This window comes from Echeneis naucrates, chromosome 12 (genome assembly GCF_900963305.1).
Source record: "Echeneis naucrates chromosome 12, fEcheNa1.1, whole genome shotgun sequence".
NCBI classification, from domain to species: domain Eukaryota; kingdom Metazoa; phylum Chordata; class Actinopteri; order Carangiformes; family Echeneidae; genus Echeneis; species Echeneis naucrates.
Window position 1 is genome coordinate 20255088 of NC_042522.1, and position 17246 is coordinate 20272333.

The 17246-nt window shown below is 50.1% G+C and overlaps 1 protein-coding gene across 2 annotated transcripts; it reads left to right on the forward strand.

Annotated features, from left to right (window-relative positions):
- Positions 1-551: 551 nt before the first annotated feature.
- Positions 552-16969, forward strand: myo5b (myosin VB). Of its 2 annotated transcripts, none has more exons than XM_029515669.1 (40): positions 552-923; positions 3815-3925; positions 4047-4218; positions 4387-4531; positions 4623-4779; positions 4858-5001; positions 5085-5166; positions 5254-5361; positions 5476-5585; positions 5660-5925; positions 6010-6091; positions 6175-6315; positions 6433-6555; positions 6714-6797; positions 7124-7258; positions 7342-7439; positions 7904-7990; positions 8070-8181; positions 8391-8602; positions 8729-8885; positions 9887-10126; positions 10226-10462; positions 10541-10628; positions 10824-10966; positions 11198-11317; positions 11412-11546; positions 11644-11700; positions 11819-12058; positions 12142-12233; positions 12375-12452; positions 12636-12834; positions 12908-13001; positions 13356-13496; positions 13660-13811; positions 13882-13971; positions 14061-14211; positions 14709-15003; positions 15250-15424; positions 15511-15591; positions 15687-16969. In XM_029515669.1, exons 1-40 carry the CDS (start codon positions 897-899, stop codon positions 15837-15839), a joined length of 5514 nt encoding a protein of 1837 aa, XP_029371529.1. In that variant the 5' UTR covers positions 552-896; the 3' UTR covers positions 15840-16969. The 2 variants fall into 2 exon arrangements, with proteins under 2 accessions (XP_029371529.1, XP_029371528.1); XM_029515668.1 differs by having other exon boundaries at positions 554-923; positions 11635-11700; positions 15687-16968.
- The last annotated feature ends 277 nt before the right edge of the window (positions 16970-17246 follow it).

A 17246-nucleotide genomic window follows, 5' to 3' on the forward strand; every position in this document is an offset into this window, starting at 1 on the left:
CTTCCTGGCCCGTTTGCCTCTAAATGGAACCATCATTTATTGAAGACTGTGACCACAAACTCAGCAGGAAAACGTTTACTGAGGAGGAGGAGGGACATTTTCCCATAGACTTCAACACAACCTGACTTCTGACTACCACCAGTGGAGTCGTCCCCTGATGGTCAGCAGATTGGACGGAGGTTTAAGGTTATGATGATGTCATTCTACTGTAAAGTGAAGTCAAAGTCTGAAATAACTTTATTTATTTTATTGTTATTGTTGTTAGTATTATTATTATTCCAATTGTATCATTTCTTTATGGAGACAAATCTAAATTTGGATTTAAACAAAAATATAGAAAAACGAATAAAAACAAATAATAGATATATAATAAATTTCTAAAGAAATAAAATCAGGACAAAATAAAGTAAATAAAGTACAACAACAAAAACAAACATACAGACGTGACCCTGTTCGTGTGTGTGTTGTGTGTCTGTATGTCTGTCAGTGTGTGTGTGTGTGTGTGTGTGTGTGTGTGTGTGTGTGTGTGGTCCTGGCTGTGGAGCAGGGAATCATCCAATCAGAGCTCTAAGTGTGTCCGGAAGTGTCTCGGCCTCTCGCGCTCCGTTTTTGGATCAGTCCTTTTATTCTGGGACATTTTTCCCGCGCTGGATTAAAGTTTTCTGGACCGGGACGGACCAGGACTAAGCAGAACGGACCGGGGGAAGTTACAGGAGGGAGCCAGCTACACCGAGCAGAGTGACCGAAACTCCGTCGGACACCTGCCCCCCTCCCCCCTCCAACACCCCGCCTTCCCGGGGACATGCGGACTGGAGGTCCTGGTTCTCCTGGTTCTCCTTCTGGTGGATCATTAATGGGAACTAAAGCAGCGTCATAGTTCGCGCCCGGAGTGGAAGATGTCTGTGAATGAGCTGTTTACAAAGGTGAGTGAGGGGGGAGGGGGCTCACCTGTGTGACGTCAGCCCGACCCCCACCACACTGCACCTGGACCCTCAGCCTCATGTACCCACACGGACCGGGATCCGATTCCGGTCCTGATTCCACCTGTTGGATCGAACTCCATGTTTGACTCACCGGCTCCTTCCGGCGGCGGGCGGAGACCGACTGAGGTGGAGACAGCCTCAGCAGGGCGAGGACAGGTGTCCTGTGGAGGGACTCCATGACGACTTTGGGCCACTTTTTTATCATTTTATTTTATTAATTTAGAGATTTGAACGGACCTTTGGGCTGTGACGTCACATTCTTGGTTGAAATCATTGACAGTCTGAGCCGGAAGTTCTTTTGCTGGTCTGGGACCAGGTGTTGGAGCAGGATCACTGAGGGTGGTTTATAAATCAGGTGCATTATGGGAAATGGAGGAGCCAGTGTTTTGGACTAAAGTCTCTGGTTTTCATGTGTCCTCTGATCTCATTAGTGTTCCCTTCAGAGAGAGGCGGAGCTCTGACAGTGATGTCACACAGGTGGAAACACCTGAGTCTGTCAGGCTGAACACGTCCATCCTCTGACTCTTATGGGATGATGTCATGGAGCCTGTCACATGACCTAGTGATGAAGCTGAGCCGAGGGGGGGGTTGTCTGGAGACAGTATAATCCTGCTGGACTCTGAAGTCCAGTAATCCTGATGGGGGACCATCTGGTTCAGGATCAGGGACTGCTTGACTGTCCACCAGCCAGACCAGCCTGTTTGTTCTGTGTATGTTTGTGTGTCTGTGGTTCCACCTGTTGTGCCTTTTATGTGGATAAAAGTTCCTCGACAGGTAGAGCTGTAACTTCCTGTCGGACACACCCAGAGTTCACCTGAGGCTGATGTCATAGTTCTGAGTGGGCGGGGACTGAGGGACTTAACCTGTGCGCTGCTCTGTGTGTAACCTGAGTGTGTGCGTGCGTCTCACTCCTCCTGTCAGAGTAACTCCTCACCAAACCTGTAGAACAACTTGCCCCTCCCCCTTTTCAAACTGATGCTTTGTTTCCATGGTAACTAACAGACCAATCATAGCAGGAACAGACTTCCTCTTTGTGTGTGTGTGTGTGTGTGTGTTGGTATGTGTCCTCATTACGGCTGTTTCCTGCTGAGATGCTCCACATGAGCACAACCTGCTGCTCAGCCATTGGACGGTTTCTGGCGCTGTCCCAGATAAACGGGTGGGGGTTGTGTCAGAGTTGAGGGCTTCTCTGATTGGCTGCTGCTGGAATAAACGAACAGTCATTCAGCTGAGACCATGACTCTGAGTCCTGGTCCTGGACTCAGATGTCTTTTTGGTCTTTCAGGTCCACATGGATCCACAGACAAGCCCCGCCCACCATCCTTGATACAGTGTGTGTAGATTGTTGTGTGGTGATGGTTGTGTGTAGTGTACTCAGTCGATAAAAGCCTGCTGTGCTGTGGGCAAGTGGTCATGTGACCTGTGGTGATTCCCGCTTGTCACACAGGCAGCATCGTGTGTCTGTATGTAAACAACCGTCTGATTTCACTGAAACACATTTACATGGTGATGTCATACAGGAAGTCTCACCTGTCAGGTACCTGATATAGGAGGAGGTCACGAGCTACTTCCTCCTCCACCTGTGAGGTCTGAGACCTATGGAGAACCTCAGGAGAACGTGTTCCCCGGAGAGCTTGATTTCCTGTTGTGTTCCCGTTGTGTTCCTGTTGTGTTTTCGTTGTATTCCCGTTGAGTTCCCGTTGTGTTCCTGTTGTGTTCCTGTTGTATTCCCGTTGTGCTCCCGTTGTGTTCCCGTTGTGCTCCCGTTGTGTTCCCGTTGTGTTCCCGTTGTGTTCCCGTTGTGCTCCTGTTGTGTTCCCGTTGTATTCCCGTTGTGTTCCCGTTGTGTTCCCGTTGTATTCCCGTTGTGTTCCCGTTGTGTTCCCGTTGTGCTCCCGTTGTGTTCCCGTTGTGTTCCCGTTGTGTTCCCGTTGTGCTCCCGTTGTGTTCCCGTTGTGTTCCTGTTGTGTTCCCGTTGTGTTCCCGTTGTGCTCCTGTTGTGTTCCCGTTGTGCTCCCGTTGTGTTCCCGTTGTGTTCCCGTTGTGTTCCCGTTGTGTTCCCGTTGTGCTCCCGTTGTGTTCCCGTTGTGTTCCTGTTGTGTTCCCGTTGTGTTCCCGTTGTGCTCCTGTTGTGTTCCCGTTGTGCTCCCGTTGTGTTCCCGTTGTGTTCCCGTTGTGCTCCCGTTGTGTTCCCGTTGTGTTCCTGTTGTGTTCCCGTTGTGTTCCCGTTGTGCTCCTGTTGTGTTCCCGTTGTGCTCCCGTTGTGTTCCCGTTGTGTTCCCGTTGTGCTCCCGTTGTGTTCCCGTTGTGTTCCCGTTGTGCTCCTGTTGTGCTCCCGTTGTGTTCCCGTTGTGTTCCCGTTGTGCTCCCGTTGTGTTCCCGTTGTGTTCCCGTTGTGCTCCTGTTGTGCTCCCGTTGTGTTCCCATTGTTTTCCCATTGTTTTCCCGTTGTGTTCCTGTTGTGTTCCCGTTGTGTTCCCGTTGTGTTCCCGTTGTGTTCCCGTTGTGTTTCTGTTGTGCTCCCGTTGTGTTCCCGTTGTGTTCCCGTTGTGTTCCCGTTGTATTCCCGTTGTGTTCCCGTTGTATTCCCGTTGTGTTCCCATTGTGTTCCCGTTGTGTTTCTGTTGTGTTCCCATTGTGTTCCCGTTGTGTTCCCGTTGTGCTCCCGTTGTATTCCCGTTGTGTTCCCGTTGTGTTCCCGTTGTGTTCCCGTTGTGTTCCTGTTGTGTTCCCGTTGTGTTCCCGTTGTGCTCCCATTGTGTTCCCGTTGTGCTTCTGTTGTGTTCCCATTGTGTTCCCGTTGTGACCTGACCTGATGTTGTCTGTTCCAGTTCACTCGGGTCTGGATTCCGGACCCTGACGACGTATGGAGACCAGCTGAGATCACCAGAGACTACAAAGAAGGAGAAGCAGTTCTTCACCTCAGACTGGAGGATGAGACGGTCTGAGACACGCACACACACACAGATACACACAAACAGACATACTGAAAGTATATAGGTATAATACAGTGTATTAATTGTGTATTGATTGTTAATTTGTTGTGTTTGCTGTGTCCCTCAGCCTCTGGAGTACTCTGTGGGTCCGAAGGCTAACCCCCTGCCGTTCCTCCGTAATCCCGACATCCTGGTGGGGGAGAACGACCTCACGGCACTCAGTTACCTGCATGAGCCTGCAGTCCTCCACAACCTCAGAGTTCGCTTCCTGGAGTCCAACAACATCTACACCTACTGTGGTCAGTCCCACAGCGGTTCTCCATGGGACCGTTCTCGTCCAGCTGATTAGTCAGTGCCATGATCCGGATCTAGATTATGGTCCGCTGTTGCAGGATATTTTGTTGTCATTATACACAAATGTATAACGAAATTAAGGTATTCTGTTGCGGTTCTGTGGTGCTCCTCAGGGATTGTGCTGGTGGCCATCAACCCATATGAGCAGCTGCAGATATATGGCGAGGAGGTCATCCGGGCCTACAGCGGGCAGAACATGGGCGACATGGACCCTCACATCTTCGCTGTGGCTGAGGAGGCGTTCAAACAGATGGCCAGGTGAGAGCTGCACCTGAGGAGGGAGGGGTCACGCACACACAGGTTGTGAGTCACTGTAGTCACTGTGAACTAATCTGTGTTGGTTCTTCAGAGATGAGAGAAATCAGTCGATCATCGTTAGCGGAGAATCCGGAGCAGGAAAGACGGTTTCTGCCAAGTATGCCATGCGCTTTTTCGCCACAGTGGGAGGATCGGCCAGCGACACCAACGTAGAGGAAAAGGTCCTCGCCTCCAGCCCCATCATGGAGGTGAGAGCGCCGCTGCATCTTTAACGTAATAAGAGAGCATGTTCAGGCTAACAGTCCTTCCCGTTTCTTTCTCACCAGGCAATTGGAAATGCAAAAACCACCCGGAACGACAACAGCAGCCGCTTTGGCAAGTACATCCAGATCGGATTCAGCCGGCACTACCACATCATTGGCGCCAACATGCGGACCTACCTGCTGGAGAAGTCCCGGGTGGTGTTTCAGGTGCTGGTCTGGACTGCACCCTGTCGTGAGGCAGCATGACGCTCAGTGCCTTGTTGACCTTGTTTCACTCTGTTTGTTTCCAGGCCGAAGATGAGAGGAACTACCACATCTTCTACCAGCTGTGTGCTGCCGCCATGACACCGGAGCTCCAGGACCTCAGCCTTGGTGAGTGGCAGCTCAGGTGGTCCAGCACCAGCCGGGTCAGTCGGCGTCTGCAGATAGAACTCAACTGTTCTGTTCTCTGTCCTCCAGCCAGCGCCGCGGACTTTACCTACACATCTATGGGGGAGAACATCTTCATTGAGGGGGTGAATGATGCCACTGAGCTGATGAAGACCAGAGAAGCCTTCAGTCTGCTGGGTAAGGACGGCGTTCCTGATTAGAGCCCAAACAGAATCAGTCCAGAACTAGAGAATCGAATGTAACCGGACCCGTCATCTAGTTCAACTTGATCTGGCTTGATATGTGTTTAAGGGATCAAGGAGAGCAGCCAGACCAGCATCTTCAGAGTCTTGGCCTCTATCCTTCATCTGGGGAACATCGAGATCTGCTCGGAGCGAGACGGGGAGTCCTGTCACATCTCGGTAGACGGTCGCCGTGGTTATCTCCACGCACGTGGCCAAGTCAGTCGGGCCTCTAACGGCTGTGTGTCTTTCAGAGGGATGACCCCCACCTGCAGCACTTCAGTCGGCTGCTGGGGGTGGAGCTGCAGCAGATGGAGCACTGGCTGTGTCACAGGAAGTTGATCACCGCGTCCGAAACCTATGTGAAGACCATGTCCACGCAGCAGGCCGCCAACGCCCGTGACGCCCTCGCCAAGCACATTTATGCTCACATGTTCGACTGGATCGTGGAACACATCAACAAGTCGCTGCACACAGATGCCAAACAGCACTCCTTCATCGGAGTGCTGGACATCTACGGGTACCTGCCCCTTACTTCACCCTTACGTCCCCCCTACCTCCCCCTGTCCTCACCCATCCTCACCCAGTTTAATTGTGTGTGCAGGTTTGAAACATTTGAAGTGAACAGCTTTGAACAGTTCTGTATCAACTACGCCAACGAGAAGCTTCAGCAGCAGTTTAACTCTGTAAGCCTCAATATTGTCTTCATCATCTTCATCATCTTCATAACCTTCCTCGCCTCCTCACCTGCCCTCCTCTGTGTCCTCAGCATGTCTTCAAGCTGGAACAGGAGGAGTATATGAAGGAGCAGATCCCCTGGACTCTAATAGACTTCTATGACAACCAGCCCTGCATAGACCTGATCGAGGCCCGGCTCGGAGTTCTAGACCTTCTGGATGAAGAGTGTAAGGTAAGATTGGTCCTCTTCCTCTCAGTGCTGAGAATCTGAGGATCCAGATGTTGATCTGTTGGGACCGGAGCTGGACTGTGACTGAACCAGCGTCTCACCTGCTGGTTATTGTCCCAGGTGCCGAAGGGGACTGACCAGAACTGGGCCCAGAAGCTCTACAAGCAGCACTCTAGCAGCACTCACTTCCAGAAACCTCGTATGTCCAACACCTCCTTCATCGTCATACACTTCGCCGACAAGGTAAGTTGGGGTCGACTCCCACTTTCGTCCTCCATCCACAGCAGGTCCAGATGTGGTTTTCTAACAAGTCAAGATCTTAGTCCTGTTGGCTGGTTTTAAGGCTGTGTGGACCTGACCCGATGAAGATGTGATGACCATGGTTGTCCTCTCACTCATAGGTGGAGTATCAGTGTGACGGCTTTCTGGAAAAGAACAGAGACACCGTATATGAGGAGCAGATCAACATCCTGAAAGCCAGTCAGGTAAAAACCAGGACCAGGATGAGTCTGGGCTTTTGTTTGATCATGAAACACACTGATGACCCCCCAGATGATGAGAGCTGAGTGATCTCTGTCTGACCTGCTCCATCATGGATCCTGGACCTGGTCCACTGATCAGGATTCTCCACATCTGGACCATCAGACGTTGCTGTAATTGACAGAGGGGTGGAGCTATCAACTATTTCATTATTGGTTATTCAAATCTCTTCAAATCTTTTACTTTGATTCAGTCTGGTTTGATTGAAAATTCAAATGTTTGTCATTTGATCAGTTCTCAGAGTGTACTGACTCGTCTTAAACCATCTCAGTTTCAGCTGGTAGCCGACCTATTTCAGGATAAGGACGACCGCCCTCCCACCAAATCGTCCAGAGTGAACGTCCGAGCAGCAAAGTCGACTCCCAGAGCACCCAACAAAGAGCACAGGAAGACCGTTGGACACCAGGTGAGCTGAGCGCCACTGCTCTCATGATCCACGACTCATGTCTCTGACGATGACACTGTGTCTCATGCGCCTGTCTGATGCAGTTCCGCAGCTCATTGCACCTCCTCATGGACACTCTGAATGCTACAACGCCACACTACGTCCGCTGCATCAAACCCAACGACTACAAAGAGGCCTTCTCGTGAGTCTGACACAGACCTGATGATGAGCTTTACCTTCAATCATCCATCAGTTAAAGCTCCATATTTTGTATTTGTAAGGTCCAAATGTGAACTTCTTCACTCTTTTTTATATAAAGGATTCACATCCAGAGGAAGATAAATTTGTGATTTTAAGAAGCAAAAATCATCTGAATCCTTTAGACTGCATGGGCCTTTAATGTTTTTATTTCTAAATATTACATTTGCTGAGTTGAGATTAAATCTAACGTGAAACAGTGAATTGGCTCATTGAACGTGTGTAGGCAGTGAAGTCATGTGTCATGTCTCTGTGTCTGCCCTGTTGAATTAGCTGTCAGTCACATGACAGTGAGACTCCGAGCTCAGGCACCCATCATTCAGCCGCAGACTGTCTGTGCATCTGTGTGTGTTTGTGTGATGATGATGATGATGATGAGAGGACTGAAAGGTTTGTGTATCACTGCAGGTTTGATTCTAGGCGGGCGGTGCAGCAGCTCCGAGCCTGTGGAGTCCTGGAGACAATCCGTATCAGTGCAGCCGGATACCCGTCCAGGTGAGTCTGGACACTGTCTCAGGAGCCCACAGTTCTCAGGTCTAACTGGACCCTAAAACCATGTGTATTGTGTGTCTAGGTGGACGTACCCAGATTTCTTCAGCAGATACAGAGTGTTGATGAAAAAGGCAGAAGTGATGTCAGCAGATAAGAAGTTGGTCTGTCAGAACCTTTTGGAGACCCTGATTAAGGTGAGAACATGTCAAGGAAACTTCCAAACAAAAAAGGAGATCAGGACAAAAAGTGAATTGAAAGTCTAAGTCGAAGATTTCAGACCTTTGTTTGACCTGGACCTGAGGTCACTGTGATCCCTTTTATTTACAGCTGTTGTTTAATACCACATGTTTTGATCCTGGTTTTCATCTGGTCTCTGAAACTCTTTTAATCTTTTGGTCCTCAGGAGTCCGACATGTTCCAGTTTGGTAAGACAAAGATTTTCTTCCGGGCGGGGCAGGTAGCGTATCTGGAGAAGCTCCGTGCAGATAAGTTCCGTGCTGCCTGTATCAAGATCCAGAAGACAGTGCGAGGTTGGCTTCAGAGAGTCCAGTACTGCAAGATCCGCAGGTCAGCCATGGCCCTGCAGAGATACGGCCGAGGTTACCTGGCCCGCAGGTGAGTCCGTCAGCAGCAACACCACTGACACATTTCAGCTGCCAAAACAACAATGCCGCTGTGTGTCCTGTTGTAGATCTTTGTGCAGTGTAAGATTGACTGTTGTTGTCGTTGTCATTTTCTCAGGTATGCTGAATACCTGCGACTGAGCCGAGCCGCACTCATCTGCCAGAAACAGTTTCGAATGGTGAGAGATAGACGAGCCTTTTTGAGAGTGAGACAGGCTGTCGTCACCATCCAGGCCTACACCAGAGGGATGTTCACCCGCAGGATCTACTGGGAGGCAAGGACACAGAGACAGGGAGACAAAGAGACAAGGACACAGACAAGGAGACAAGGACACAGAGACAGGGAGACAAAGAGACAAGGACACAGACAAGGAGACAAGGACACAGAGACAGGGAGACAAAGAGACAAGGACACAGACAAGGAGACAAGGACACAGAGACAGGGAGACAAAGAGACAGAACTGAAGTCGTTGTTTTGGCCCTGATAGAAGCATCGTCTGATCATGTAACCACTCTGGTTGATACAAGTTTGTCCTCCAGCTCTGCTGTTTGGGAACTAGAAGTTGTCCTGATCAGGACATGTCCTTTGTCCCTCAGATAGAACAGGTCTCCAGGACAACCTTCTTTAACCAGATCAGAAACATTCTGTCTGAAGAGGAAGCAGAAATTCTAGTTCCTGTATTTGTTCCCTCCAGACAGACTCAGGATGTCCCAACAGTTCTCTGCTGCAGCAATATTAACAGGAACCAGAAAAACAGATCACATTTCTCCTGTGAGCTTCTCTTCATCAGCTCCCAGTAAAGTTCAGAACAAAATTTAAAATCCATCTCCTGAATGAGCGAGCTCATCAGATCTCAGAGAGCTCAGAGTTCCTGATGGTCCCAGGAGGACACTTCGAGATCTTTGAGCTATCAGGCTCCCCTTCTGTTGAACCAACTCCCAGTCCCCCTCGGTCCAGGGGGGCTCTGTCACAGCTTAAGGTCAGACTGAAAACATTCCTTTATGACAAAGACTGCAGTTAATCTGTCTGTCTGGACCTGCTCTGTGTGTGAAGAGCCCTCATTTATGAGCCATACAAATACACTTGATTTGATTTGGTTTAGACAAAGAGAGACAGACAGACAGATGGAGAGAGAGAGGGAGACAGAAGGACACACGCGCACACACTCTCCTCAACTGGTGAGGAGTTCATTGGAGACACATTGTGTCCCCTTAGTGTTGGAATGTTGTGTAACTAAATGTTGCCTTGCTCTGTGTTGTTGTGTTTGTCCTGCAGTTCCTCCTGCACCACAAAGCCATGATCATCCAGAGGAGCGTTCGCCGCTGGCTGCAGAGGAAAAAGTTCAGACGGGCACGTGACGCTGCCATCGTCATCCAATGTGCTTACAGATGCATCCTCGCCAAACGAAAGCTTAAGCAGCTGAAGATCGAAGCTCGTTCTGCACAACACCTGAAGAAACTGAATACGGGGATGGAGAACAAGATCGTCCAACTGCAGAGGAAGATGGATGACCAGGTAGGCACACAGAGACACACTGAAGCTATGACAGTGGTTAGATTAAGTCAGTTTAAGTAGCTGTGGTTACATTGAGACGCTTGTCTGTCCCTCTGTCAGTCCAAAGAGTACCGAGCTCAGAATGAGCAGCTGCAGCAGGTGAATGTCAGCCTGGGGTCAGAGGTCAACAAGCTGCAGAAGGAGCTGGAGCATATCCGGGTTCAGCAGGGGGGGGCAGGTCAGCTGGCCTCGCTACAGGAGGAGCTTCAGCGGCTGAGGGCGGAGCTAGAGGAGGCACACGCTCACAGCAAGAGGCTTGAGGACGAGCATGCCACAGAGAAATTGGGCCTGACACAGGTGAGGCCGCTGCCACCACTTCCTCTTCAGTCTGCCACCTGTGTGGGCGGGGCCTCAGTGTGTCTTGTTTCTCGTCAGAGGGTGGAGGAGCTGGAAACAGAAAACGCTCTGCTGAAGACAGAGAAGGACGAAGTGAACCAGAAGATCCTGCTGCTGTCAAGGACAGGTGAGACTGTCCCCCTGTGCTGGGGAACCCTGTGATCTCAGACCGTCATCATCAGGAGGAGGAAGAACATGTCAATGAATCTGTAGGCCAGACTCAGGTCCAGGACCAGGACCAGCAAACACTGTTGTTTTGATGGTTTGTTTGGCATCATGTTGGTGAGAGTCCTCGTAGAGTCTCTGTCTCTGTCCCCCTCAGACGAAGTTAGTGTGTCTCAGAGGGAGTCATCCCTTCAGAAGGAGCTTGACTCGGAGCGGCAGCTTCACCAGAACTTGGTCAAAGAGTTTTCCAGATTGGAGCAGAGATACGACAACCTGAAGGAGGAGCTGTCTCTCACCAAGGTGACCTTTGACCTGTAACCTCTGACACACTGACTAAACACACTGAGCATGACCCAGGTCCACATAGACCTGGTTCAGACTCCAGGTTTCATCATTTTAACGTGTCATCCATCACCGTAGAAACATTAGTCTGAGCAGAGGATTGTGGGTTTTATTTGCTGCTGTATGATGATAATGTCAACAGAAAGGGCTGGACAGTTAAGTTTAACTCTCTTTTCCATCATCTTCCAGTTCCACCCCGGCCACAGGAGGAACCCGTCCAATCAGAGTAGCCTGGAGTCGGACTCCAACTACCCATCCATCTCCACCTCTGAGGTTGGGGACACTGAGGACACCATCCAGCTGGTGGAGGTGAGTGTGAAAGGAAAGTTTAGTCCTGAGCTCGTCTTTCCTGCTCCGGATTCTCCCCACCTGGTGAAGGTGACCAGCTGATGGCGTGTTGCAGGAACTGGGGGCGGAGAAAGCAGCAATGGACATCAGTCTGTTCATGAAGCTGCAGAAACGAGTCCGGGAGCTGGAGCAGGAGAGGAAGAGGCTGCAGACCAACATGGACAAGATGGAGGAGCTCGCCAAGCGCAGGGTGAGGATGATGAGTCACTGTTGGCTCATGAGGATTGAAGTCAAAGATCAGATGTCTTCTTCATCCACATGTTGTGTTTCCTCGTCAGGGCTCTGAGGTAAAGAGTCCGACCTCTGAGAGGGAAATGGCTGATCTGAACTACAACAACCTGAAGGTACAATCCTCTCTTCTGTCATTGTAAACGTGACAGCTGCACCTCGCTACAGAGGAAAACACTGATGGTCAAAGTCAGATGAAGATGCTTAAAATTTAATGTGACATCGTTGACACAGAGGCAGGAGCTGGAGTCTGAGAATAAGAAGCTGAAGAACGACCTGAACGAGCTGAGGAAGACCATTGCTGAACGTTCCTCTCAAAACAGCTCTTCCAATGAGCTGCAGGACAGCTACAACCTGCTGCTCACCCAGCTGAAAGCAGCCAATGAGGAACTGGATGCCCGCAAGGAGGAGGTGCTTATCCTCAGGACCCAGATAGTCAGCTCCGCCCATCTGCAGGAGAAGGAGGAGAACATGGTGAGTTTAGTCCGGAGTAGGAGGAGTCATAGCTCTGAACCCTGAAGCCCACCAGAGCTCTAATGTTCTTGTTCTGTGATCAGAGTTCCAACGTTCCTGAGGTGAGCATCAGTGAGGAACCTGTGGACCAAGATGAGGCTCTCAGAGCGTATCATGGTCTCTGTGAGTCCAAGAAGTAAGTGACCCAGACTGTTAGTTTAATGAAGTCACTGTGAGGTCATCAGGCTGACCCGTTCTCTAAATGTATTTTCATGCCGTCCCGCTGGATTTTCTTCTTCTGCTGTTTCATCTCTCCTTTCCCCGCCTCCCCTACCAGCCAGCAGTTGGACTGGTGTTACATCAATGAAGACGGGGAACTGGCTCTGGCGAATCAGGGCCTCAAACAAGTCGCCAGGTTTCTGTTTCTTCTTCTTCTTCCTCTTTCTGCTGTTTCCTGTTGTCGTGTTGAGTGTTTTCCTGAGCAGCAGCTCATTACTCACCTGTGGTGATCATGTGACAATGAAGGAGCAGCTGCTGGTGTGACATCATGATATGAACATTAGTACGTTAGCTGTCTAACGTGGTGGTTCTGATCCAGGCTGCTGGAGGCCCAGCTGCAGACCCAGTCCAGGCAGCACCGGGACGAGCTAGAGGCCCTGAACACACAGATTGAGCTGCTGAAGGATGATATTGAGAAGAAGCAGGAGATCCTCAACTACACCATGTCGCTGTCTCCAGAGGCACAGGTGGAGTACAGCGTCCAGCAGGAGATCACACGGCTCACCAACGACAACCTGGTGAGGAACCCACATGGTCCAGTGACACAGTGGACCGCTGCCTGTTTCCTGACCTCTGCTGCTGTGTTCACAGGACCTCAAGGAGCTGGTGGAGAAACTGGAGAAGAACGAGAGAAAACTGAAGAAACAGCTCAGGATCTACATGAAAAAAGTCCAGGAGTTAGAGGGTGAGAGTCTGAACCCCATCAGTCCCTCAGAGAGTCTCCTCCATCGGCTGCTCTCTGATGGTTCTGCCTGTTTCCTCCTTAAACTGAATCAGCTGATCTGTCTAATCTGAAACATCAAAACTTCAGATCAGCTGTAGAACAACCCAAACACATGACAGGAACTTTTCTTTGGAGATGAAGGAAACAATCAGGGTGTTTGTAGTTGGTTCTTGTTTTCTGATTCCATAGAACTGAGTCTGAACTGATCAGACAGAATCAGATGAGCCTGAAAATTAGGAGACTTGGACACGTTTTTTTTTTTTTTTAAAGTGAATGTGACTCTGATCTGACCCAGATTCCTCGACTCTGTTTCAGCCTCTCAGGCTGCTCAGACCAGCAAAGCCAGACCTGAACTGATCCGCCAGTTCACAGTCCAGAGAAAGGAGAAGGATTTTGAGGGCATGTTGGAGTACAAAAAGGAGGATGAAGCCCAGCTGGTGAAGTCTCTGATCACAGGTCGGTCCTCCATGATGTCTCTTCTCTTACTGAGGAGGACTCACAGTTCTGGGACCCAACGTCTCCCTTGGGTCTGATCTGGTCTGAAGCAGGATCGGCCTGGTGACCTCAGATCCTGCATCAGGGGTCATGACTCGGTGCAAATGTGTCACTGTGTTTTCAGACATCAAGCCCAGTGCCGTGTCGGCCACCGTCCCCTGTCTGCCAGCGTACATCCTCTTCATGTGCATCCGCCATGCTGACTACATCAACAATGACCAGAAGGTGGAATCGCTGCTCACAGCCACCATCAACGCCATCAAGAAAGTCCTGAAGGTGAGTGATGGGTCTCAAGTGAGGGTATGACTCTTACACCTGTACTCTGAACTGCTTCCTGTCCCTGCAGAAGAACAACGATGACTTCGAGATGACATCATTCTGGCTTGCCAACACCAGCCGCCTGCTCCACTGTCTGAAGCAGTACAGCGGCGATGAGGTGAGACCGCCATTTGGTGACATGGCATTTGACACTGATGTCACCAGGTGTTGTGTCAGGTGTGCTGATGTCAGCTGTGTACCCCTAAGGTGTTCATGACCCAGAACTCGGCGAAACAGAACGAGCACTGTCTGAAGAACTTCGACCTGGCTGAGTACCGGACGGTGCTCAGTGACCTGTCCATCCAGATCTATCAGCAGCTCATCAGGGTCGCAGAGTCCACAATCCAGCCCATGATTGGTGAGTCTGACAGAGTCCAGGGTCCACTACAGTCCACCACAGTCTGCTACACTCTGCAGGAGAGCCAGTTACAGTCCACTAGAGTCTACTTTTACCGAGTTAGTGGAGGACTAGACTAGCTGCTGGCCTTGCTGAGTGAAGGGAGGTCTGTCAGGGGATGAAGCCATATTCTGGATCAGGATCTAAAGAGCAAAGGACTAGACTGGATACAGAGACAGAGAGCTGAGGCAGGTCAGGATCCAAACTGCACTCTGATAACTACAGATGCACTTCCTGGTCTTTCATCATCATTGTCATTGTTAGTGTGAGTTACCATGGAGATGCTTCCTGTGTATACCATGCTACTCGGCGCAGCGGTATCATGGCAACCATCACTCCATTATCATTATCTTCATGTCTGACTTTAATGAGCAACATGTCCACTCTGACATGATGAACAAGAAGGTCACTGATTAATTCACATGTAAACGCTGACTTACCTGTTCCATCTCCCTCAGTGTCGGCCATGTTGGAGAGTGAAAGCATCCCCAGTCTGGCAGGCGTGAAGCCGATGGGCTACAGGAACCGTTCGTCCAGCATGGACACGGAGGGGGGCGGTCCCAGCAGCTACACCCTGGAGGCCCTGATCCGGCAGCTGAGTCAGTTCCACACCATCATGAGGGACCACGGTCTGGATCCCGAGATCGTGGGTCAGGTGGTCCGGCAGCTCTTCCACTGCATCAATGCCGTCACACTCAACAACCTGCTACTGCGTAAAGATGTCTGCTCCTGGAGCACCGGCATGCAGCTCAGGTACCGCCCCCTCACAGCCTTTCCTGGTGATGTCATCAGGGACTGAGAACTGGACGCAGCTCAGATTTCAGTGAGACTCATCAGCTGTACCTTGAGCCAAACCACTGAGTTTGGGTGTTACTGATCGTTACCATGGTAACATGGGTCTCACTCTGGGTCACTCTGGGTCCAGAGAGGGAAACAATCCATCAACCTCATAAACAGAGAACAACCGGTAAGAATGTGTGTGTGTGTGTGCATGTGCAGGTACAACACTAGTCAGATGGAGGAGTGGCTCAGAGGGAACAATCTGTATCAGAGTAAAGCAGCAGCAACTCTGGAGCCGATCATTCAGGCGGCTCAGCTGCTGCAGGTGAAGAAGAAAACGTCCCAGGACAGCGAGGCCATCTGCTCGCTCTGCACTGCCCTCACTACACAGCAGGTCAGCCTGTTACCCGCCCGCCACTCTATGTGACAGGATCAATATGACATCATATAATCAATATGGCTGACTCCTGTCTGCTGCAGATTGTCAAGATCCTGAATCTCTACACTCCCCTTAATGAGTTTGAGGAGCGAGTCACTGTGTCCTTCATCAGAAACATCCAGGTGAGCCACTTCCTGCCAGATAGCGGTCTGTGTCTTAGCTGTCAGCTGCAGGTTCAGGTGTTCCTAATAAAGTGACGGTGTGTGTCTGCATCCAGAGTGGTCTTCAGGAGAGGAATGACCCCCCCCAGCTCCTGGTGGACACCAAGCACACCTTCCCTGTCCTCTTCCCATACACGCCCTCCGCCCTCAGCCTGGAGACACTGCACATCCCCGCTTCCCTGGGCCTGGACTTCCTGATCAGGGTCTGAGTCACAGAACATCCACCAATCCCGTTCCCTGAATGCTAACTGAGTTCAGTACAGCCTCAAGAACTGATCCAGAACCTCACAGGTGTGACCAGGTGAATGACTCCTCCTCCTCTGTGATGCCATGGAGGACGAAGCTGAGCAGCTGTGAAAGATGTTTCACGATCGCGTGACCTTTGTGCTGCTAAGTATTGTGTTCAGGTGCAGGTGAGAAACCTCAGTTCTGTGTAATCTCAGACATCACTGATAGATCCTGAAACATCTGTCCAGCTGTTTAAGGAGGACGTGGCTGTTTCCACCACAAAAGGTCGGAGGTGTTTCTTGTGAAGTTGAGTTACTTCCTGTTTGTGTCGACCTTTAACTGAGATGTTTCTTCTCTCAGATCATGTTGATTGATCATGTGACTAATTAATGAGTAATAATTGATAATATTCTCTGTAATGAAGTTTAGTATCCTGTTTAGTATGAACTGACTTTGAAGTGTCTACTGAAGATAAAGATGATGAAGATGGATAGTTTTATTAATTTTGAGCAAAATATTAAAAATGTTTGATCACGAAAAGCTGAAATCTGTTCTTCCTGTTAGCTAACAGCTAATTCCTGTTTAAAGGACATCTTCTAAAGCAGGATAAACGGTCTGGTGAATTTCCTGACTGTAGACTGATTAACGTGAATAATAATCACACACACACACACACACACAGAAGGGTGTCTGAGACACCTGAGCGACAGGTAAACCACCGCAGCTGCTCCAACTGACAGAGGCGGTGGGAACCAGGTCTGCTGCACCTTCACACACGCTGCCACAAAAGCTACAGTGCCAAATGTTAATCCTCCACTGAAAATAGTCCCCAGCTGGAAACACATCACAGGAGAAGATATTGTACCAGTCGTCATCTTCTTCATCAAATCTGGGCTGAGTTTGTAAGTTGTGTATGGCTGGTAATCTCTGTCACACACAGACACACAAACACACTCTGTCAGTGAAACCTCAGAGTGTATATGTTGTTGGAGGATGAAGACGAGGAGGAAGAGGATGTGGTGACGAGTCATTTCTGAACTCGTGTGTTTGCACAACATGCGACTCTTTTCTAAAGAAGGTGATGATGTTGATGAAGAGCTACATGGGGTGAAAACAACAACGAGAAACAGGAAGCAGCTTGGGGGGGGGGGGGGGCTGCAGGTTCAAACTGATGACCACAGGTGACATCATTCACATGCCGAACCCTGATTGGACGACATGGAGGTCACAGCAGTTGTGACCAAACTTTTAAACTTTCAGACTAATCATCTTTGATTATTGCTGACGTTTGTTGTTGTTTGTTTTTATTCAGCTCGGCCCCCCCACCCCCCAAGTGTGAACAGGCAGCTCCTCAGATTCCTGCTGGTGGCGGAGTGGGAGGCGACCAA

Bases quoted from the DNA above. Each gene is read 5' to 3' on its own strand.
- myo5b (XM_029515668.1), top strand. From the start codon at position 897: ATGTCTGTGAATGAGCTGTTTACAAAG. The intron at 5,586-5,659 runs GTAGACGGTCGC...TGTGTCTTTCAG, and splicing joins GGGAGTCCTGTCACATCTCG to AGGGATGACCCCCACCTGCA. The intron at 11,318-11,411 runs GTGAGTGTGAAA...GGCGTGTTGCAG, and splicing joins ACACCATCCAGCTGGTGGAG to GAACTGGGGGCGGAGAAAGC.